Below are 22,828 nucleotides of genomic sequence, written 5' to 3'. Positions count from 1 at the left end.
CCAGCACTCTTCTATTCACTTCCCCTCTGTTCACACCTGTATGTATACATATATTTACTTCTATTTATTGATCGTGCTCCCCCTTTATCTGTATTCGAATTAACATATTTCCAGATCGACGAGCAGAATGCGATTTGCTTTTCCTTCTTTAAGTTACATCGACAGGATTATTCAGATATCGTCCAAACCAGAAAAAAAAAGTATGTTAATGGAAATGTTCCGGCATCCGTCCCCGAAGGGTTGATCTTTTAAGGGGTTAATCCCGTCCCTGAAGGGTTAAATCTTTTCTCTCCCCCTCGATGAATGTCACACGTCCCTCGAAGTGTACCTAGTCCTGCCATAAGTTTTATTACAACTATCGAAAGCAAATAAAATAAAACAGTTACATCGACTGACTTTTGGACCATATTTTACAAGTTTCAGGCAGAAAACAAATTATCTAATTTATTGGGAGATACGATTATCTTCTCATACGCTCATAGAATAATAAAACACCAGCTTGCTCTAATTTGTAGTAATAATAAGCTGGTGGAGCCTATGATCGTTGAGTTCCCAGAAGTTCCTAAACTCAGATTAAACATTTCTAGATTCTTATTGAATAACAAAAGCGTAACGAAATATAAATGATAGAACTAATGGTAGGACTATGGAGAAATGTCTCGATCACCTGTTGCACTGACAAAACGTAGACTCGACACCGTAATTATCCTGTAATTCATCGGTTGCAGGTTCCATAGGCCATGACAATCGCAATGTGTTGAGGTGCTACAGTGTGGTGCGGGTATAGGTGAAGGTGCAGTGTGGTGGCCTCGCGTCGAGGCTGGATAAATCGGGTATCGTGGCTTCTGAGGATTTAACGACGAGGAGTGCGCGCGGTACTCGCAGACGGTCGACGGTGGTATTCTTTTGACGTTGCTGCGTCGTGTTGTCATTCGTCGTCGTCGTCGTCGTCATCGTCACCGTCATCGTCATCCGCCCGCGTACGTCATCGCTATACGTCATCATCGCGTGTAATCATCATCATCCATCACCATAAATCGCCGTCTACGCTGACGACGAACGTCTCCATGACGTCGACGAAGATTGTGATAGGGTGGCCTGCGGCCGTAATGGGGTTCACAGGCAGGTCACTTGCTGAATTTCTCTTCGTTAAGGCTCGTTCACACGCGGCTCGTTAATCGAGCGTGCCCGGCGCGCGGACATTTTCTGAGCGTTTGCATTTATTCGATGCCAAAAAAAATGAAAATGAATAAAAACAAAAAAAAGGTGAAGAAAATGAAACGATGGAGGGAGGGTAGGGGAAACGCGTGGAAATTGTTCGCGTTCACGTGGAACCGTTTAGAGACTAAGGATTCTACTTTGTAATTGTAAAACAGGCCGAGGGAATCGAAAGCGTCGTTCGGCGTATAATAAGACTACCTTTTGTACGAACGTTCGTGAAGCTCACTCTTGTATATTAAGGACGAAAGTAGCATTGCCGTGTACCACCTTGTTCCCGATAAAAATAAACCTCGAAAGTCACTCAGCGCTGTTCGCGCGTATAGTATTGGGGGGGTGTAGTTAGCTCGTTACACGATAGAACCGTAAAAGTAAAAATGAAACTTTCGAAAACTCGCGCGCAGGAGCTCGCGTGTGAACGAACCTTTGTGTATGTTAATACACCGCTCTTTTTTCCTTCTGCCATCGAAGCTAGCTCATCAGTGTCACCTGGCATCATCGTGTGTATACGTAAACGATTTTCAAATTTTAACCCTTTATCGTTCGTGTGATATATCTTGTGAATATCTTGCGAAATACTCATAGCCAATAAAGAGAACGAAGCAATTGTCGCGCTCTCCCCGCGTGGAGGGGAATAAAAATAGTTCTCTGTAACGAAAGGGGAGGAAAAAAAAAAAAAAGAAGAAAAGGGAAGAAGAAGACCCGTCGAAATGATTTAGGTCGGATTTAGTTGGTTTTTTTTTTTTTTTTTATTAAGGTAGATTAGTTCGAATATTTTTATATGTTGACGTTAATAGAGAATCTATGCGGGGATACCAAATTTTTTTTTGGCGAGAACAATGGATACCTCTACTTTTTAAACGGTACGAAGCTTCGCGGTCGGCGGCTGAATGTAATTTACCATAATTCCACGGTACCCGTGATTTTAAGCGATTTTTAAAATCGATGACTTCGTTGTTCGTATTCACGCTAATGTTATGTAGTTTGTTAAGCTGTTCGCTACGCGGCGAGCACACCATCGTTCAAAAACGTGCGGATCTATGACAATCTTGTTCGAAATTGACAAGAAACTATTTTCCTTTACTGCCAGGTATCACACACTCTCTCTTTCTCTCTCTCTCTCTCTCTCTCTCTTTTGTGGAGCCGCCATCAAACGCTTACCTTTTATTATTAAAATAGATGCACACTCTGTTCAACGGTGGGGAGAAAAAGACAAAAAAAAAAAAGAAATCACGAAAAACGGCGCGACACCGTGCGATTACAGTTTGTACAGGAGTATACATAGCGCGTACTTTTTAGTAGTTACTATCATTGTTGTCGCCATCGTTGACGAAGCTCCCCCGTTAATTTCAGCCGTGTTGTAATCCACGCTGTCAAAATTCCATCGTTCAACAAAATTGTGCGTAGATGCAATCGGACGAATTTCTGTCGATTTGAAAAACAAATAGAATCAAAAATTCTGAGAACGAATCGACGCGGTGGGTTGAATCCCTCGAAGCTTCCTATCTCTGTCGCTGAATCGTGTGACTTCCGGTCGACGACGACTTTAACGGAAAATTAAAAAATAAAGAGGATCGGGTATTCCAGTGTTTCTCGAACTTCCCCAAACTCCCGGAGGTTTTCAAACTCTTCAAAGAGAAAAGGAATTTGTTCTTGATGGAAATAAAATTTTTACAGAGTTCCTCGATATTCGTCCAAAACGATAAAAGTATGGTTGATATATTCAGACACCGTCCAAAAAAAGGGTCAGAACCGATGCAGGTCTGGTAATTTGTTCACATTCGATTAATCTTTGATAAAGAATTTTTCCAAAAGGAGGTTCTAATAATTTCATTTTACCGTGGCGAACTCGCGGGAGAGCGAAGTTCGAGAATCACTGAATTATTCGTAGACGCGAGTTTTGGCTTTCAGGAAGTTACCGCGACTTTGCGCGCGTGGCTTCCGGACGGAAAGGCTCGGACGACGCGCGAGCGGTGATGGCGAAAAGAATTTTCCTTCTAAATAATATCTAGTTTTTAACGATCGTCCAATGGGGTGAGAGGATCGGTTGGTCGATCTTTCTCGTAACCCGTCGGTGAACTCAGCTGTTCGATATTACAAATTCGTCAAACTTCGCGGTCGTCGAAGGTGAAAACGAAGTGGAAGGGAGGACCTTCGAACGAACCACGGAGACGCACGTGATAAGGAACAATGTAAAAGTAGAGAGATGAAGCGTCTCTCTCGTTCCCATTGGTCGAGCGCTGTGGCTACCGTGTAGTCGAACAAATTATAATATCCATGTTTCTCCGAGTGTTTGCCTGTTCGTGGACTGTGCAATGTTTAGCGGGGCGCGCGTTCGTGTGAATGATTTTTGCGGGAGAGAAGAAAGAAAATTGCGAGAAAAGCTGGATGGGCAACGAGATCGACGGAGAATAATGGTTCTCAGGCGTTGTGGGAAACGCGAAAAAAAGAGAGAGAAATAAAACAAGAGCGGAGGGGTGGGAAAAGACCGAGAAGAATCCCCAGCGCGGGATTCTTTTGGAGTTTTCCCATGTATTTTATTTTTCTGTTTCTTTTCCCTTTTTTCTTTTCTGTCTTTTTCTATTTTCGAGATCATCCTTTTACGCCGCGCGGGGGCCCGCTCTCGAGCCCAGACGCACGGCACACGAAACATACGACTAAATAATACGAACGACTGTAAATATTAATTGAATGCGATAGGCGTAAATTGTAAAACACCGCAATAGAGAGATCCACGCTACGCGCTACGATATTACGCATGGCAGAACGAAGGAATACTTATAAATATTGATTTTTAGGTAAACTGGCGCCCTAACGCAAAACAAACGATACACCATATACATATATAAATATTATACATATATACATAGATATATATATATTATATATATATTATTATATCGAGGCGTACAAGCAGTATGTGCGTTTTCCAGCACAGATAGTTGGTATTTTGTGTACAAATGAGATGAACAAAATAAAAAATGCAGAAGATACGCGCACCGGGGCGGGACGCAATTCGTTGGATATTTTCCAATTTATTGTCAGCGCTGATTGCGTCTCTGTGCATCGATCGCTCCCGTGGACGATCCACGATCGCGTTCGTGCAAACCTCGAACCTCCCGTCTATCCTGTCGCTACTTTTCAAAGTTCGGTAAAGAAATCTCTGGTCAATCGTCGAGATACGAAGCTAGAAATTTTGAGACAACTGTGGGACGAATCGTAGATCTATACGACAAAGAGTTTGGATCGACGACGCGGTTAGTTTTCATGCAATAAAATTGGAAACGTGGGCGCGACTCTGGTGACTTCGATGCGTGGTTGAAGAGTTCGTTGGACATGCAGCGTCCTGTGCAGACGAGCGTTATGACTCGCAGATTTGTTCGAAAAAGTGTAACAGATTGTTTCGTTTCTATCGAATGAGCCGAGTCGATAAAATTAAATGAAAATTCTAAGTTCGTTTCTATGTATCGTTTACACCACAAATATGGGCGAAATACTTGCCAGTGAAAGATGTATTCCTTAAAAACTACAATCTGAATCGTACAATGAAACAATACGAATAAAATTTTGAAATCAGAGAACAGCTTAAATAAATAAAGATCCTCTTCTTGATATTTGATATTAAGACTGTACGAAGGTACAGTGAATAGATACAGCGAACAAATCTACGAATCATGGTGTTTGCACGGCTCAATCGCGATTCGTGGAACGGCGAGGATCGAGCACAGTAAAAAGTCAGACTGTAAAAAGAAATTGTCACTGTCCGTGCAAACGGACGATTCTACTTGTATCATAATATCTTACGATAGCGCTATTATAAACAATAACGACAGCAACAACAATAAGGTAACTTGTAATTTAAGGGAGATGTACGTCGACTGATATTAGTGATGGCTGCGTCACTAAAGGATGCAACGCGAGAAAAGGGCTTTTCAGGGCGTCCTGGTCGCCGTGTCTCGCGATTCCCTTACCTTGGCGTTTCGTGTTCTCGCTATCCAAGCTAGGGATATTAAAATAATGGCGAGAGTGGAGAAATAGCGCGAGGCTCGCGGCCCCAGGGCGCCGGCCCGACAGATTTTTACCAAAACGGCTCCGCGGGAGTCGCGGAGCGGAAGCAGTCGATTAGACGTAAATAATTAAATTTCGTTGTGTTTTGTAAACGAAGCGGAAGCACGTACAGGCCCATGACTGCCTGTGCTTCGTGCCGGTTGTTGATCAGGCGACTCGTCGACAAAAATCGCGAATGGACGAATTTAGCAAACGCGGGACGCGATTTCGCGAACGATCGCTGGCGACGCCCGACGTCCGCGTGCCTTCTTCTTTTTTATCACATTGTTGATCGTGATCTCTGAAATTGTTTGTCAGATTTTAATTGGGAATTTTACGGCGCGGGAATACTTTCGATTCCGTCTGTTTTAAAACGATCGCGATCCATTCGCGTCTCGAGGCCCGGGCGAGAGAATTTATTTATTGTTCTTAGGTAATATTTATACATAGTTTGGAAATTTGTTACGTTGTTTTCTCGATGCAGCGGTGAACGGGAACGTTCGACCAGCGATCGGTCGCGGACGCGTCGTTCGGGACGTAATTTGGGGAGAAACGCGTTGTATTATATATCGAAATCGAGAAACCCTCTAAGTGTAAGAATAATAATGTATATATAATTATTATACCGATAAACTTCGATTGATCGCGTTCCAGCAGAATGGAGCTGCCCTCCCCCCCACGCCACTCGTACGAGAGCGAAAACGAAGAAAAGATCGAACGAAAATTGTAACGCACGAAGACGAACGAGGACACGAAGCGACAAATCCGATGGTAATATATTCGTGGACGAACGCTAAAGAGACGAATGGGGAAAAAAAGTAAACTGTTCTCGCATTGATTTTGATGAAAACAAAATGTAATACACCGAAAAAAGACGCTGCGTTTTTCGATTCAGATCCGTTCTGTTTTCTTTTTTTTTGTTGTTAGTTTGTACGCACTACGATTTATCGCAATTTATTGTATTATCGATGAAATACTGTAACAAAAATACTGTTAACTATTCTTAAAGAAATTAAAACTTTTGTAAACTGAGACCAACCGTCTGTTATCTAATTCTAAAATACAACTCCTACTTTTTAGATCTCGTTGCGATTAAGAAGAGACACCGGAGACAACACCATCGTTATGAAATGTGTCCTAGTCTCGATAACGTTTTCATTGCACTTTTAATTAGCAACTTACCTCGTAAATATTGTGGCAATATTTCTACGTTGCCTTGAAAATATTCCCAATACATAACTAGAATATTTCCACCCAATAATTGATTTCAAAATACTAAAATAAAATAAATATACAAATTAAAACAAAAATATTCTTCCATCGATACTTGGTTGCGCCTCAAAGAAGATGGAACGAAGAATCTGGGTACAAGTAAAAAATTCACGCCCACTCAGAGCAACAACCACATAGATTTATTTATTATAGAACAACATTTAGTCGAATACATACGCATCCCACACTTCGAAGCACACATTGAGAGGAAAGACATGTTTCAATGCTCGGCGACACAAAAGCTTCGCGATTCGTCTTTGAACGCGAAAGCCGCTGAATAAATCGCAACAGCACCGTTTGCATAGCGATTCGCGTACTCGCGACGGGGTACGAAGTAAAAAAATATCTGTTCGTGCCGCGGAAATAGAAAAATCTAACTGGTCGTTGAAACTAATTTTAAACCTTGCGCAAACACGAGGAGGACTCCTCGTCGCTTAAACTAATGGATGGCATCGGCGACGTTGCTCGTCAAGCAACAGAGCTGGACATACATAGCTAAAATGGATATTCTGGAATCGTTCGATCTGTTGATCTCAGTCGTTGATCCGGCGATGGCTGAGAATGCTAGAGGCTAAACTACATATCATCGATCCTCGGAGCGAGAGATGCTGTCGCCCAAGGACGAGTCGAAATTGGAGAACTCCCTGTTCATCCTCCCCTGATGACTTTGCACGGTTCGATTCAGCAGTCGAAACGGCGATTCCTGAGGGAAATATCACGATAAAACCTCGATTATTGTTGCAATAATCATGGCAACTAGTTGAATTAATAGTTCCATACACGTAAATTTTAGTTCTTCTCTTTTACTTGTTAAGAGTATGCAATGGGGCGTGGTTCTGGTGCAATAGTCGAGGTTTAGTATTGTCCAAGAAAATTGAAAGTTCAAAAATTAACATAGCATGATTGAGAAACTAGCGAGTATGTCTCGAACACGATAAATGTGAGTCTGCAAGCAATGGTGACTTTGGTCCCTCGTCTTTCGTAAAAAGATTTGTACAACAAAGCTAGCTCTTCTAATGGGAGGTTCACCTTCTTCAGCATGTAGCTCTGGAGATCGTAGCCCATGTAGAAGGCGATCCTCTGCAGGCCCAGCAGAGATCTGAGCCGTAGACAGGGCTCCGGTTGCAGCAGTCGTTTCAGGAGGTCCTTGGAGGCAGCGGAAATCTGTTCCGCGTTCGGCGGCAGGGTTCCCGGGGCCGCGTAATTCGTCCCTCTGTCTTCTGGCAGAAGTTCGCTGGACGCGCCAGCCGGGTACTGCAACAGAGAGATGACGCAACCCGTGAGAAGACTTTTATCACCGAGACGATGAAGTCGCGGCGACGATAATGATCCGCGCGACGCGCTAAAAGCGCGACGAAACGGGAATGCAAGCGGATAAGAAAAATATTATTCAAACGTCAGGGACGAGATTGACTCTCCCAAGGCTTCGACCGTTTCCCTGGAGGATTAAATTATCCACTCCGATGCAGAGACAGCTAAACGTCCATCAGGGGCAAATCAAGGCGGTGGTAATTGTCAATTACACTTTATGGTACACGAGGTCTGCATTTCCTCTTCAATCCCCGAGGATGTTTGATAAAACATTTTATTTTAGAATATGAATATATCTTTTTGTCGCGTACGCTGGCGGAAGCGAATAATTTTGTGGGCAGAATTCCCGTTACGGTTTGCTACCTAATAAATTTCAGGGGTTAAGTCGAGGTAGGTAAAATGTAGGCAAAATGATACCCGGTTCAGCGACCAATTAACAATCCGCACCTGTCCCTCCTCTCTCGATGCTCAAGGGCTCGCGACGCGCTTCTTTCGCCGACGGTGTGCGGTGTTCATAAATATTTGTTTTTACGAGTGGAAGGTCGGCAGACTAGAGAAGCTATTACCAATGTGGATTCTAGTCTGTCCTAGGTGGTCGTAGCTATACTCGCCACTCCGGTACGCGAGGTACACACGTAGGGTCAACGTCCACTCACGACCCTCAACCTATTCGCTCGTTCGTATCCCTCGAGCGTGTGCCGCGACCTCACACGATCGTTTCTACTCGACACGACGGGCTTCTTTGTCCGGACGATGGACGAAATTCTTCGCCAGCTACTAATTTCGAGCAACCAACGAATAACAATCTCTATCGTGGAAAGAAACTTGACGATTTTAATGTTTAACACTAGATTTACGGGCATTCATCACACTTATATTTATTGATACCTTTCATGTTGACGATTATCTTAAAATACGATTTTTCTTTTAATTAAAATATATATTCACGCCATTGCATCAAACAAATACAACATAAATTGTTAAAAAATAATATTCACGGGTTCTGCAATTTTAAATATGGAATCTGACATCCGTCAAATCTAGTGTTAAAAACGTCTCCAATGAATGCATAGTCGTACCCCGAATTTGTAAAATGAGAGTTTACAGCTGGATTTATTAAACTGAATTTTCAGTGAACACGCCCCCTCATAAAAATATTATAAGAGTTCGAAATTAAAAATAATCGAACGAAAAGAGAAATGAAATTCGCCGAGTATAACAATGAGATGTAATGTTCGAGTTTCCTCGAGATCCATCAATCTGGATCGTCGAGGCGGCACGTTGAAATCTTCCGTGCGTTATAAATCCGCAGTACAGTTTTCGATACCGTGTTCTAAGAACGCGTTGCCCGGCGAAGATAATTAACATCGTCGAGAGCTCTCCATCGGTAATCACGACGTCGAGTTCCTAAATCGTTGTTTACTGACGCGGGTACGGAGAAAGGAAGGCGGGGTACGAGGGGGGACGACGGGAAGATTGCTCGCCGCGGCAATCGAGATATTCCAATTCGATCTCACGAAGAACCTTGACCGAGAATAACGGTACAGAGCGATCATTACGAGATCGTAGATAGATGAGATGATTTTTAGCGGCGAGTTTGTTCTGCACAGATGGCCAAAGGATTCGAAAGTCAATGAAACGGTTCCAGTTCGTTTGACCTGCTCGGCCACTGACGATCCAGAGTCCGATGATCTCGCGATTACAGTATCTTAACAAACGCATTTAGTGATCATCTGTCGCGTACGATCGTACAAATAATAATATCCACCCTCTATTCGATCACCCAAGTGCCATTTTGAAGAAGAGTGTACCAAAGTGGAAGCTTTACCAAACGATCGAACATGGAGGTTTGGTTTAAGAGCGAATCCTCAGATCTTACGATTGGTCTCGGAGGGTAAATAAAGAAAATCCCGGGACGACCGTGACTTCCGCGAAGTCTCGCGTCTTCAGGGCCACTCGGAGGCGTCGTACTTCGTCTTCTTCGAAGCCATCGTCTCGAGACGCGAAAAATCCCGGCCGTTGAACCTGACAGGCGCTTCTCGAAACGACTTTTTTTCCTATCCGTGTCCCTCCCGCGGCTCCTCCGCGTCGCTCTTCGTCGCGACGTCCACGAAAACGCAAAAAAGGAACCGGCTACCGGTCTAGAACGATACACGGCCGCGGCTCGTTCGCGTCAAACACGAACCATCCGTGAATTCCACTCGGCTAGGCCGGCTAATTGCTGAGCAAACCGATGCTTCGGCTGAATTCAGCCACTGTACGTTCGTTAGCACCGCGAGCGTCTCGCTTAACCTTTCGCTTCGTCGTGTTCGCTTCATAAACATCCTTATTTGAATCAAAGAATAATTCTTGACACTTTCCGAAGTGATTTTAAAACGAAAGAACACTGTTTCAATTCCTCCTCTTGCAAGAAACACGCGTCGAAACGAAGTAAGTCTAATAGCCGTGTCGAGGCCCGAGCAAAAGTACGCGATTTGCATTTCGCGATAATTAATTTTCATTAGCGGTTGCGCAGATATCCGCTGAAATTGAAGCAAAGCATGACAGTCGAGAAAACTCTCGTACGGGTAACGAGATACAAGGCACCGAAGGAGTTCTCGGATCGCCGCAATTAATGCACGGCGAACAATGGTGAGAAGACTTTTTATGCAGCCGGAGAAAGAGGGGACGGTGATTTCTGGGCAGCGCGTACAAAACTAATACGCCGTTTCCTGTGCATACCGGGCGAGTTCGTTCGTTAGCGTTGCCATAATTGCACGCAGGATCACGGGGGAGAGCTCGATGTCCTTACGAGGCCCTGCGAGCTTCCCGCCTGGCTGCGCTCGAAACGGCCAGCTGCGAAAAGGGCGGCATTTTCCGCAGACCTGCTTCAATTTCCCGTGAGAATTTTATAACTTAACGCGACTGAACCGCGCGAAAAGACCATGATCGAGCAATGCTTTTCCCCTAATTAAAACGTAACGAAAAAATTACTTGGAATAAAAGTAAAACTTCAAATTTTAAGTTTGCAAATCATAATCGAAAGTGTAATGGATCATTATTAAATAACTAAACACAGAGTGGATTAAAGCCTAAACGCGTTAACCAGTTAATTGGATTTTCTATAGCTTGAATCTTTCTTTACTTATTATTTTCTGAGAATTTTTCATCGCAGAATCATCCTTTTCGTTACATCTGTCATAGTTTAGACGTCCAAGGATCGGGAGTGGAACTTTAATAAGTTAATACTTGGAGTGAATTTTATTTGATGAGAGATCTCCAAATTTAGACAACTACGAAAGGTTTCTTGCGTAATATTGAAATTCCATATTTCTCTCCTCGGTTACTTCAAATAGTACAAGGTAACACGGTGAACGTTGGCTCGTAAAACAATTCAGAATATTTATTTCGAGCAGTAAAAAGATGAATGATTTTCCCCTGCTCTTTAACAGCAATCGATTCGATCTGTGTTGTAATTCCTATTGCATTCACCGACGATCGTAACCATCAGTTCAGAAACTGCTGTTAAAGCGGCCATTACTACTGACTCTACTGGCTTCCACTCGCCTCTGCTGGCCTTTGAGAACCCCTGCTGGCCTCTGCTGACCACAGCTGACCACAGCTAATATTTCTGACAACGTATAACGATTGCTACTGACTACTGTTAGTCACTGTTCGCCTGCACTGTTCCCTGCATGCCTCTACTGGTATCTGCGTGCCTCTGCTGGTCTCTACTGGACTCTGCTGACCACTGCTAACAACAGCACACGACTCCTGACAACTGTTGACAACACAACATGGAAGGTTCCTCAGGAAGACTCACATTTGACTTCTCCTAACGAAGGTACCAATTATATGAAAATGTTAAATGAAACTGACAATTTTTCGATCTTTTATATTTTATGATAGTCCATCACAAAGTAACATGTACTTTTCAATTGCTCTAGAGGCCTCTGCTGATGACTGATGACCACTCCTGATATTTCTGACAGCGTATAACGATACTACTGACGTCTGCCTGCCTCTGCTGGCCTCTGCTGGCCCCTGCTGACCACCGCTTATATTTCTGACAACGTATACCGATTCCTACTGACTTCTGCTGGCCTCTGCTGGCCTCTGCTGACCGCTGCTGACCTCTCCTCATACTTCTAACAACGTATAACGATTACGACTGGCTACTGTCAGCCTCTCCCAACCTCTGCTGGACTCTGCTGACCACCGCTTATATTTCTGACAACGTATACCGATTCCTACTGACTTCTGCTGGCCTCTGCTGGCCTCTGCTGGCCGCTGCTGACCACTCCAATGCTTCTAACAACGTACAACGATTACTACGTGTTACTGCTTGCTCCTGCTGGTCTCTGCATGCCTCTGCATCCCTCTGCTGACCTCTGCTGACCACTGCTAACCACTGTTAGCCTTTGTTAACAACTTCTGACATGATATATATATACTAAAGCTTTGTATAATGTAAATCTATGGCAATAAATGATATAATTTCAAAGAATTCTGTGCTCTTATCATTTTTTACCTTCCTTTTCCTCTCCAAATCATTCCCTTAGTTTTAAGAGACCATTTTTTCCGGTTAAAATTGGATTCCTAAAGTGTCCAGCTCTCGTACTTGCTGTCAAAATCAAAAATTAACTTTTAAATTTTTTTTCTGTAACCGTCACTCTCGTACCTGTTGGCAAAATCGAGAATTCATTTTTTTCGTCAAAAAATTTTTGCTCGAAAATTTCGCCGATTTCCCAAAAAGTCCTGAAACAACTGGGAAGTCCTGAAACAGCTGGAAAGTCCTGAAACAGCGGGAAAGCCCTGAAACACCTTGGAATTTTGGAACCAGCTGGAAAGCCCTGGAACAACTGGAAAGCCCTGAAACAGCTGGGAAGTCCAGAAACAGCTGGAAAGCCCTGAAACAGCTGGAAAGCCCTGAAACAGCTGGAAAGCCCTGAAACAGCTGGAAAGTCCTGAAACAGCTGGAAAGTCCTGGAATTTCTTGGAAACGCCGAAAATTCTTGGAAATCCTGAATTTTTAGCAAAGTTCTGAGTTTCAGGACTTCCGAGGTGTTTTAGGACTTCCTAGTGGATTCAGGGAAACCAAGGAGTTTCAGGGAGTTTTATAACTAAGGTAATGATTTGGAGAGGAAAAGAAAGGTAAAAAATGGTAAGAACACATAGAATTCTTTGTAATTATATCATTTATTGCCATAGATTTACATTATACAATGTTTTAATACATATATATCATGTCAGAAGTTGTTAACAAGGGTCAGCAGTGGTCAGCAGTGGTCAGTAGGGGTCAGCAGGGGACAGCAGAGGCTTGCAGAGGCAAGCAGAGACCAGCAGGGGCAGGCAGTAACAAGTAGTAATCGTTATACGTTGTCGGAAGCATCAGGGTTGGTCAGCAGTGGTCAGCGGAGGCCAGCAGTGGCAAGGAGTGGCAAGCAGAGACCAGCAGGGGCAAGCAGTAGCAAGTTGTAGTCGTTACACGTTGTTAGAAGTATGAGGAGTGGTCAGCAGTGGTCAGCAGGGGCCAGCAGAGGCCAGCAGAGGCAGGCAGCAGTCAGTAGTAATCGGTATACGCTGTCAGAAATATATGCGGTGGTCAGCAGAGGCCAGCAGAGGCTGACAGTAGCCAGTCGTAATCGTTATACGTTGTCAGAACTATCACGAGTGGTCAGCAGAGGCGAGCGGAGGCAGGCAGAAGTCAGTAGTAATCGTTATACGTTGTCAGAAATATGAGCGGTGGTCAGCAGAGGTCCAGCGGAAGCCGGCAGAGGCTGAGAGAGGCTGTCAGTAGCCAGTAGTAATCGTTATACGTTGTCGGAAGTGTCAGGTGTGGTCACCAAGGGTAAGCAGAGGCAAACAGAGACTAAAAATGTCTGAGCAGTCGAGATTTCAAATCGTATGCCGTTGACGCGAGATCGGAGGTCAGTTGTTCAAGAGTGAGAAGGCAACGAGACGGTCCGAAATTACTTTAGACAGCTTGACAGAATAGAGGGCATGTGTCAGCTTGCCTTTGTCGACTCTCCGAAACTCTACGAGCTCACGTACGCGTGATCTGACATAGTGTGAGAAAGTGGAATGAGGTGTCCCCGGGCTCCGTCTTGCATATCTGGTGTCGCCCCTGGCAATGTATATTTCTCGTTTGCAATTAAATATGAATCGATAAACGTCGATGTACTGCACGAATCGTTTGTCTCGAATCTGCACACGCGTCGGCACGATGCATAACGACGCATCGAATACGCGCCGAGCGGATGTCACGAAACGAAGAGGAAACCCGAAGATAGACTCAGCGCGTGTCGTATGTCTACAATCGCAATGGTCTCGTATTTTTGCGCGCGCGGAGCCACTCTCGTTTGTTTTCATCGTCATTGATCGCTGGAATGCACCCAGTGCAGGGAAAATATTTTATTCGAACCACACATACCTAATAAGACGATTAAATTTTCATTCGATACGTAAGCTCCGAATCTGCGACTGTCAGAGCAATATGAACAATCCCTTTAAATAGAACGAACTATACATAGTAAAATTTAATTGGAAAAGTAAAGGGGTTGGCAGCCATCGCGGAGAAAGAATTCTAAAGTATTCCGATACGTAATACATAGAACTCCTTTGCAAAGGTATACTGGAAACCGGTTTGATCCGAACGATGTCAAGAACGCATACAATTATATCTCGCAATTAATACGAAAACGTTGCAATTGGGTACCGAGGGGATCCGACCAATTAATATTTCAACCAGAAAAAGAGACGACCGTCGAGCGTAACCGTGTTTCCGTTCGTCGTTGGCATTTTTTGCGGTCGCGAGTCGTTTCAGAGTCGGCGGAATTCGCGAATCGGAAGCACCGGCGATAAAACCCGATCGCAAAAAGCGTCGGGGATCGATATTACGGAGACTCGTTTCTCGCGGCGAGGTGCATCGACCAGGGTGCCCGGTTCTATTCCCGTCGCGATGACGATGTTCTCAAGACAGAAACTTGAAATAGAAACTGGTGATTACGAATCTATCATCGGCATCAGCGCCGGAGGTGGAGTCCTTGTCAGGAATTCCTGTGCCGCGGAGACGTCCTCTCGGTCGAAAGATAAAAGTAAAACAGAAACGTGCCCGTGTAAAGAAATTGTAGCGACGCAATGGTATAAGAACCACCGAGCATAAGAGAATATTAAAAGGACGCATGTGGAAAATTCCTCTGCTCCGAACGAAACAATGTTTATAAAATTCGGGGGACTCGGAAATAAAACGCATCGTGGAATAGGAAAAATGCTTGCAAAACGCAGGAGGAATCTCTGCGGAGTCACTGACACCGAATCATTGTCAAAACTCAGGGTACACCTACTGTATTTAAATTTTCAAGATGTCTCTTCTTTATTTTTGGATTTTTAAAAAATAAATCTATGGTCCCTGTGTTAATTATTTATAGAATGTTGTCCGAGCGTGGACGCGTAGGATACCACGTCGGACAAAAGGAGTAAAGGCACAAAGAACTCGAAGCAAGGGTGCAAACATCGTCGAAGGGGGGGAACCGGGCAAAGAACGACGAGAGGAGTAAAATGAGGAACAGAAGCACGAGGAAAAGAAGAAAGCGTGGAAAGAGGAAGAAGGACTGGTCGCGTAGTTAGTACACGGGGCCGACATTAACTTCCCATTAACCAGTCGGCCATTAAAGGAGCCAGGAGGAGACCGCTCCGCTGGCGCCAGGAGTAATCGGCATCGGGTACTATTTAGGCGCCCCGTACATTCCGCGTACAACTTCTCAAGGCTATTTATAAACCTGCCCTGCCGCTGCACGTGGACTCCGCGTGAATAAAACCCGCGATAAAGTCCCCTTTCGGCGGCGTACGCGATAAAGGGTAAGCGTTTCCCCAACAGCCCCCCGATTGCTCCTCTCGCAAGGGTCCTTGAAAATGGAATTTTTGTACAATCAATAATAAACATCGATGAATCAAAGTTGGTCAAAAAGTGGTCGATCTTCTGATGGAGGGAGAACAGACAAGATAATCGATGAAAATTCTTGCCAGATTAAAAGAAATTTGATATAATGAATTGCTGAGAAATAATATTTATGAGTCCAGTAATTCTAAGAAGACTAATTAGAGATAAAAATTGAATCGAGTAACGATACGGTAGTATAAAAATAGTTTACGGAAAGTAGGAGAAAATGGCGGTCGCGAGAAGATTGGATCCCAGAACGAGGCAACGAGGTAATTTAATGAAATACGGCGAGGAGCATGCTTTGGACAACCACGGTTGACCTTCGAAGACGCTTCCTCCGCCTAATCGCGACTCGTTCGTGCGTGTCCTCGTAGGAGGAGAGCCGAGGCAAGTGCATCGGATGCTCGAGGCCAACGAAGGACAGTAATTTCGATGAAAATCGATAAGTCAAGGAGAGGAGGACGCGGCGCAACGTAGCAATCAGCCCGCAGAAAACCGTGATATTCCCGCGTCGGGCTCGTTGGTGGCCAACATTCGCATGCGATACCAGGACTCACGTACCGCGGATAACTATCTACGATCTATAAATAGTGACGGCCAGCGAGGCACGCTGGAGACCACTTTGTACCAGAGGAAGAACCCGAAGGAACTGCGCGGTAATTGCGTCGAACGAACGAGGATGGCCAGCATCTCGCGGCCTCACCTTCGCCGGGTACCAATCTAAAGAAATGTAACGAGTACCGGTCCCCCACCAACACAGCCGCGTCCTAGCTGATATTTAGGATCTATAAATAGCCGACGGGGGCCCGAAGAAGAGGAACGCCAACTTGTCCTTGCCGGACTGGTATCCACGAACACGTCCTACGGTGGGTTATGTTCGCCTTTTTGCACTGGTTGAATTATGCAATTATTCGAGCCGATCTTCCTTCTCCGATGTTATCGTTAGAAGATCAGCCATCGATCCGCATTCGCCTTTAGAGTCGTCGAAACGATTATAATTGGAGTCACTGATATAGAATACCAGTCTTCGGTGTTCTCGTCGATTATAAAAATATATTGTTTTTATCATGATAAGTCCCATTTGAAGCACCTGTCGTGTTGGAAACAGAACGACAATGAGGGGATCCGCGAGGCTGCGACTCGGGGGACTGTGGCGCGAGGTTCAACGGCCCAGCGTCCATTTTGTTCCGGCGTCGGCGCGGGAAAATGGTGGATTTCGAAAATCCGTAAGATCTAGTCCCCCCCCCCTGCCCCCCTCTGTCGGCTATCGTCGCGTTCCCGGGTAAACGTGCATCGTGTCCAGCGTTACAATCGCTCGGAGCAGGCACGCACGCGAGTACACGAGCGCACGCAGGCCCAGGTAATGCCCAAGATCTATAAATAGACCCGTCGAGGGTGCAGGAGGCACCTCGAAAGGGGAGGTGCACGCGCTGCACGCGAGGTGTCTTTTCCTCCCGGGGCCGCGTATAGAAAAAGAGAAGGATCGACTGGTTCGGCTCGGATGCCTTCCACGGGCATAGGCGCCAGAACATTGTAAACCGAGATCGCCTGCGGTTTTTTGGCGAGCGTGTTCAACCGAGCGCGGGCTAATCCGCGAACGACTTAATTCCACGTAATTGCGGGACGAACGATCCGAGGAACCTTCGATGCGTAGCCACTTCCTGAATCCCCCCCACGAGCAAAAATATGCCGCTCAGTCGTGCGATGAAACAACATTTTAACAAACGTGAATTTTCTTACCACGAAAGTAAAATATCACAAATTTTGAAGTCGACGCCACCTAAATTTGGCGACGTTACGTAGTCGATTGAGTCCTAGAAATGTGCATGCGATGGATGGTTCTGGAAAAAAATTGGTCCCCGCGGTTCTACGCCACTGGATACAGGTAGGCTAGCTTCTGTTCGCTCGGCCTCCAAAAAGGAAGTAGCGTAACGAGATGGCGTTCCCTGCATCCTACGGAGATGCAACGCGGTCGGTGCATCCTCGACGCGCTCCGGTATCGCGGGATTGGTAACCGCGGCTGATTTTTATCCGGCAAACGGAGACAGGGGACGCAAAAGCGGGGGGAGGGAGATAGCCAAGACAGATCTGGTTTGCCTTGCGAAGGTTTTCTTACGTCCTGCGACGACGGGAGCGGTGATCCTGGGACCCCGACAACCCTCGGGCAATCGTCCTGTCAGCACCGCCGGTCGTTCTAGTCAGAGTTCCATAAACGAGGACTTTTTGCATCCCGCCGCCACGGTTGAGCGATTCAAGGGCAGCGTGGAAGATGGTCCAATGCTCGATTATGTTTACCTCGCGTGCTGGACGCTACGGCAGCCAGTTATCCCGGAGTTGACTTCATCAAGGGGGGAGGTGCAAAATAGTAAAACGAGAAGCGATATTTGACAATTTTTTTACGGCATCAGGGTATGATGAAAGTTTTCGCCACTTTCCACAGATATTCTTTAACATTTCAAGATACGAATATATTTTTTTCGTTACGTTTTATCGACTTTAGATGAAATAATAAATGGTATTCCATATGTCTGTCAATCATTTTTTTGTGTTCAGAGACGTGCATCTTCGACAATTTAGCATTTTTTAAGGAGGATTTTGGTTCACTCGACTTGTGCTATATTTTACATGAGTCCACCCGAACAAAGAGACGTTGAAAACTCGAAGATTCATTAAGAATCCCGTAAACAAACGGACGGATCCTCTACATCGATTAAACGGATGCAACAGGTTTTGTTTGTGTATGCTCACGACTAAAGAAATTATCTTGACGAAAGTACTGCAACGGAGCATCGTTGATTAAATACATCAATAATGGCAACGACGCACGAAAAATGTTATATGGCGTTGCTTGTACGAAAGGGTTAATACCCAATTATCGCGAACACGTTCCCGAAGATTGTTTCGCGGGGCCCGGAGTCGAAGTCGTAAATTGTCTTGTAAAGCTGCACGGCACGGTGGAACCAGAAAAGAAGCAACACACGGTGTATATTGTTCGCGACGAACGTTCTCCAGGCGCCGGTAATCGTGGAATATATTTTTTTACGCAGACCCGCCACCCGCAGCGAGACGGGAGCAACGATTAAGGCAAGACGAAGCCGGTTTACCTTGCGAAGGTTTTCTTGCGTTCTGGAGACGCTACCCTCGACAGTCATCCCGCGTTCGAGGCAGCTTTTTACCCGGTAACAGCGAATCCAGAAGCTCCTTGGTCGCGACCATGGAGAAGAAGGAGTTCTCAAATTTGTAAAACCTCAGAATGAGTCTCATGGAATAGCAAATGTATGGCAGGGTGAACGAAAGATTAGCCCTGAATGGAATTACGAAATTCGACCTATAGATATTCCTTTTCTCATGATATTTTCAATTTTCTATTTATGTATTCGAATCAAATGACTTGGACGTTGAGATCACTGCATCTAGGTACCGAAGAGAAGGATCCCTATTAGCAACTGTACTATCAAGTTTTAGTAGTATCGATAAATCGTTTGAATGTGCCTGTACTGGTTAATTTTGTAGCAATAATTAAACAGAAATTTCCTCGAACAACAGGTATCGCTGAAGGCGAGACTACGATCGAAACGATAACGAGATCACCGGAGACAGCAACGATCGTAAGGATAGTATACAATGGCGATAAAAATGTCCATCCTGTCCTGCGCTCTGTAAAGACACCCCTCTGGGAGTTTAACGGCATGAACACGGAAGAATAACGACTATGAACGCGATACTCTAATGGTCTTTTCGGACAACTATGCAGGAACGTGTTAGAAGATAAGATTTTACAGCGAATTTGTCTTGGCGATCAAACGGCTAGGTAATGGTAATGCATACAAGACGGAAGTATTTATAAGTAGAAACATATTACAGATTCTAAAAAGTTTCAATGTACATCCTGGATTGAGAAATAAATTAGTTAAAAAAAGAAGTGATTTGGAACTTGGAGAGCTATTTTATTACACCTTGTCCCTCGTGCAATGGCGAGATTAGGGTTCAGGTTTTGTGAGATTGAGCCCCGAAACGAGGATCGGATCGACGCATAAACTCAAACCGGAACACAGAGCATCGAGTCTATAAAAGAAGGATATACGACAGCGATAATGCGTTCCTCCGCGTGTAAGTTCGCGTGACGGCCATTTCGGTTGCGTTAATGGCGTGGACATTCGCGAATGTTTCAGAAACCACACCTGGAAGCTGCATCTTAAATTCATATTATTATAAATATCGAAGATCACGAATTGTCTCGAGCTCTAAAAGACTGAGTATCTTCTTCTGGATCGTTAAGAGTTAAGGATCGCAGGGACAAAAATGCTCCCGAGTTGTACGGTTATTAACACCTTAAGATGCTTCCCATCCCTACCATTCCTCGGCAATTTATCTCGGGCCTACTCGATTAAAACTATCGAAGATCGGGATCTAAGATCTACATGCCTGCAGCCCAGCTCGAAGCAGGACGCTTAATCTACATAGAGAATCTCACGGAGTGGCGCGCACCGTCGTATTTTTAGAGGGCCGGACAGGAACGCTGGACCTGGTCAGTATATATCATGACCCATCGGACAGCTAGGAATTATTGCTGGTTTAAGAGTTCGTCCTCCCGCGGACGAATCGTGTCGGGGGCCCGAAAACTCGTTAATCGCGGCCCCGCGAACCGACTCTCACGCCGGGGCGAAAAGAAAAAGTGTCGGACAAAGGTTGGAACGAAGTCGTGGGGGTCGAGGGTCCGGGGGAAATAAAAAGTACGCCGTACAAAAGAGTATCAAAACTGCGATATCCTGTTTACGAGCGTTGGATATTTCGCTGACAAGTTATCCCTGTTAACTGTATCTCGTTCTAGTCCCAGACGTCTACAAAGTCGAACGAAAAACAATTTACTGGCTAAGCTAATGGCTACGGGGGATTTTACCAAAAATATAATGCATGACCATAAATGTTTCTCTAATTTTATTTCCTGTCTCACTTCCTTTTGTGCTCATTCGTGTAACCTGTTGGTAACGTTGCCAGTGAGACGCGAAAATGGTAATGAGGCACCAGAGCCCCAGAAAAATGGGGTAAAAAAATACATCAGATGTAAGATCTACTCGTATACCTAGTCTGTGATTATATTCCTGGCTTTTATCACTTCGTATGTTGGTACAGACTAGTTATCCGGCATTGCCCCAGTCTCGAGTATGCCGGATAATTGGAATTTTACTCAATCGCGATAAAAGATGAAGAAGAATCGAGGAGGACGGCGAAGAAGAAAACGGTCAGAATTGGAAGATCCGCAGTGGCGAAAGGCAACCAAGTGACTGCCGAGTTATTCAATAATGAACAGAATGATCCGTGAAAAGGTTGGTGAACCTGGCGAACGCAGCAAAACCTCGAAGGTCGAAGTCTTCCAGCGCTGATCCACGTTGCGCGTCCCTTAGCGACCGGTCGTTGGTTGCTCATCGCCTTCAGGCGCCACGGAGGGTGACTCTTTTTCTTCCTATCCCTTTTCTCCTCTCTTTTTCTCCCTGTTCCCTTCTATCCCTCTGCCCTTCTTCCAGCTTCCTCCGGATCCCCTTCCCTCTCGTTCGCCGTCCTGCGGCCGTATACGGGGATTCGCGTCGATACGCTTTGCTGAACGCCGAGCAAAAAGCTAAACCTGCTCCACCATCGTGTGCATCTTCCTCTTTTATCCATCGTCCGGCTCGTTTCCACCCTCCGCCGCCCGCCGTTCTTGCTCCACTCGCCCGATGGATTCTTCTCCGCCTTCTTGGGACACGGGACGACGCGGCCGAGGATTATTTCAAACGTTGCTCTCGTTTTTCGCGGTGCTTGGCCATTTGCTCCCTGAAGCCTCTTCTTTCACGCGCGACGACGCTCGGTTTTGCGAACGATACGCCCTCGCAGGGGCATTTAAACGTCTCTGCGCCCCTTCGAGGGGCCAGAACTCGAGGTCCAGAAACCTCTCGTTCCATTTTTCGCTATTTCCAAAAGCCTGAATTTTGAAAGGCAAGAAGAAATCGATGTTTCCTATATTCTCGTTTCATTTTTCATTTTCAGTGCCCAGTTTTTCCACATTTATAGTCCTCTATTAGCGACTGTGGATTCCTAGTCCAAAGTTTCTTGATAATAAATCGGAATGGTAGTGGAAATTTCCTACTGGGCACTTCCTCGAGAAGAAATGGACCATCGATCGCGTGATATCGTCGCAGGTCAGCGTCGGTGCACCGACCAACTGACCAAAATGTCCCATTTTACTTTCTTCGCTTGCATCACTTCCGTTGCGCGTACCAGATCTCTCTCCGGCAAACATGCAGGAGTTCTTTTTAGCACTCGAATCCGCGGCACGGATTTTATATCATAGCGAAACCGTGCGAATATTAGACACCCGAATTTCACTTGTCAACAAACGACGGGCGGAGAAATTTTGAGAAAGTTGCGAACAGCTTTTTGAAACGCTTAAATAAATAAATACAATCTATTCGTAATTACTCGAGTAATACTGCACATTTATCATTCAAATGTTGCCACATTTGCATATTTGCGTTACGTTAAGACCGTAGGCTGTAGGCACATTAGTTTCTGCAGACCCTCGAGGGACAAAATAATAACAGCTTCCTCTATTTTATTATTTATTCGTGGTTGTAGTTTCGAGAATTTAGGGTTAAGTTGCAACAGAATAGTATTTTCTCTACAGCAAGCCAAACTTTTTTAAGGTAGAAAAATTTATTGAAAAAGATGAAATAATGAAATGATCACAATCTGACAAAGGCACTAAGTATTATTATAGCATCCTCTACACAGCTTCTACTACTGCATCCTCACTTGTTGCTCAGCGACCATCTTTGGTTCTCCACGCTATACAATGAACGAGATTCACAGTGCAACAACCGAGGGACTACTGAATTATTTCATTATAACTTTTGAACATTTGAGTACCTATAACTTTTGAACATTTGAGTACCTGTAAATCCTGCTCAACACTCGGTATATTTTATACCAAAATCGTAAATAAAGAATCCTGTAAGATAAAGACAATAAACCTAGGATCCAGTAAGTTCAGAGTTGCTGTACCTAGTGTACCCAACGAATACC

The 22,828-nt window shown here is 44.9% G+C and overlaps 2 protein-coding genes across 11 annotated transcripts in view; one reads left to right on the top strand and one right to left on the bottom strand.

Moving 5' to 3' along the window:
• The window catches only part of LOC122398466 (phosphatase and actin regulator 4), a 267,861-nt gene extending 261,741 nt beyond the window's left edge, over nucleotides 1-6,120 (top strand). For all 10 annotated transcript variants that reach the window (XM_043398329.1, XM_043398322.1, XM_043398331.1 and 7 more), the window contains one exon: nucleotides 729-6,120. In XM_043398329.1, coding sequence (XP_043254264.1) covers nucleotides 729-744 — 16 coding nt within the window. In that variant the 3' untranslated portion in view covers nucleotides 745-6,120. The remainder of the gene's footprint in view (nucleotides 1-728) is intronic.
• Nucleotides 6,121-6,898: 778 nt separating this feature from the next.
• The window catches only part of LOC122398283 (serine/threonine-protein kinase S6KL), a 54,486-nt gene continuing 38,556 nt past the window's right edge, over nucleotides 6,899-22,828 (bottom strand). The window contains exons 8-9 of the mRNA XM_043397998.1: nucleotides 7,567-7,791; nucleotides 6,899-7,240 (exon numbers count right to left, since the gene is read on the bottom strand). Of these exons, the coding sequence (XP_043253933.1) occupies nucleotides 7,121-7,240; nucleotides 7,567-7,791 (345 nt within the window). The 3' untranslated portion in view covers nucleotides 6,899-7,120. The remainder of the gene's footprint in view (nucleotides 7,241-7,566; nucleotides 7,792-22,828) is intronic.

The sequence above is a fragment of the Colletes gigas genome, unplaced genomic scaffold (assembly GCF_013123115.1).
Source record: "Colletes gigas isolate AHSC1104 unplaced genomic scaffold, ASM1312311v1 Colletes_gigas_Sc00011, whole genome shotgun sequence".
NCBI lineage: Eukaryota > Metazoa > Arthropoda > Insecta > Hymenoptera > Colletidae > Colletes > Colletes gigas.
This window is presented reverse-complemented; position numbering and strand designations above follow the sequence as displayed.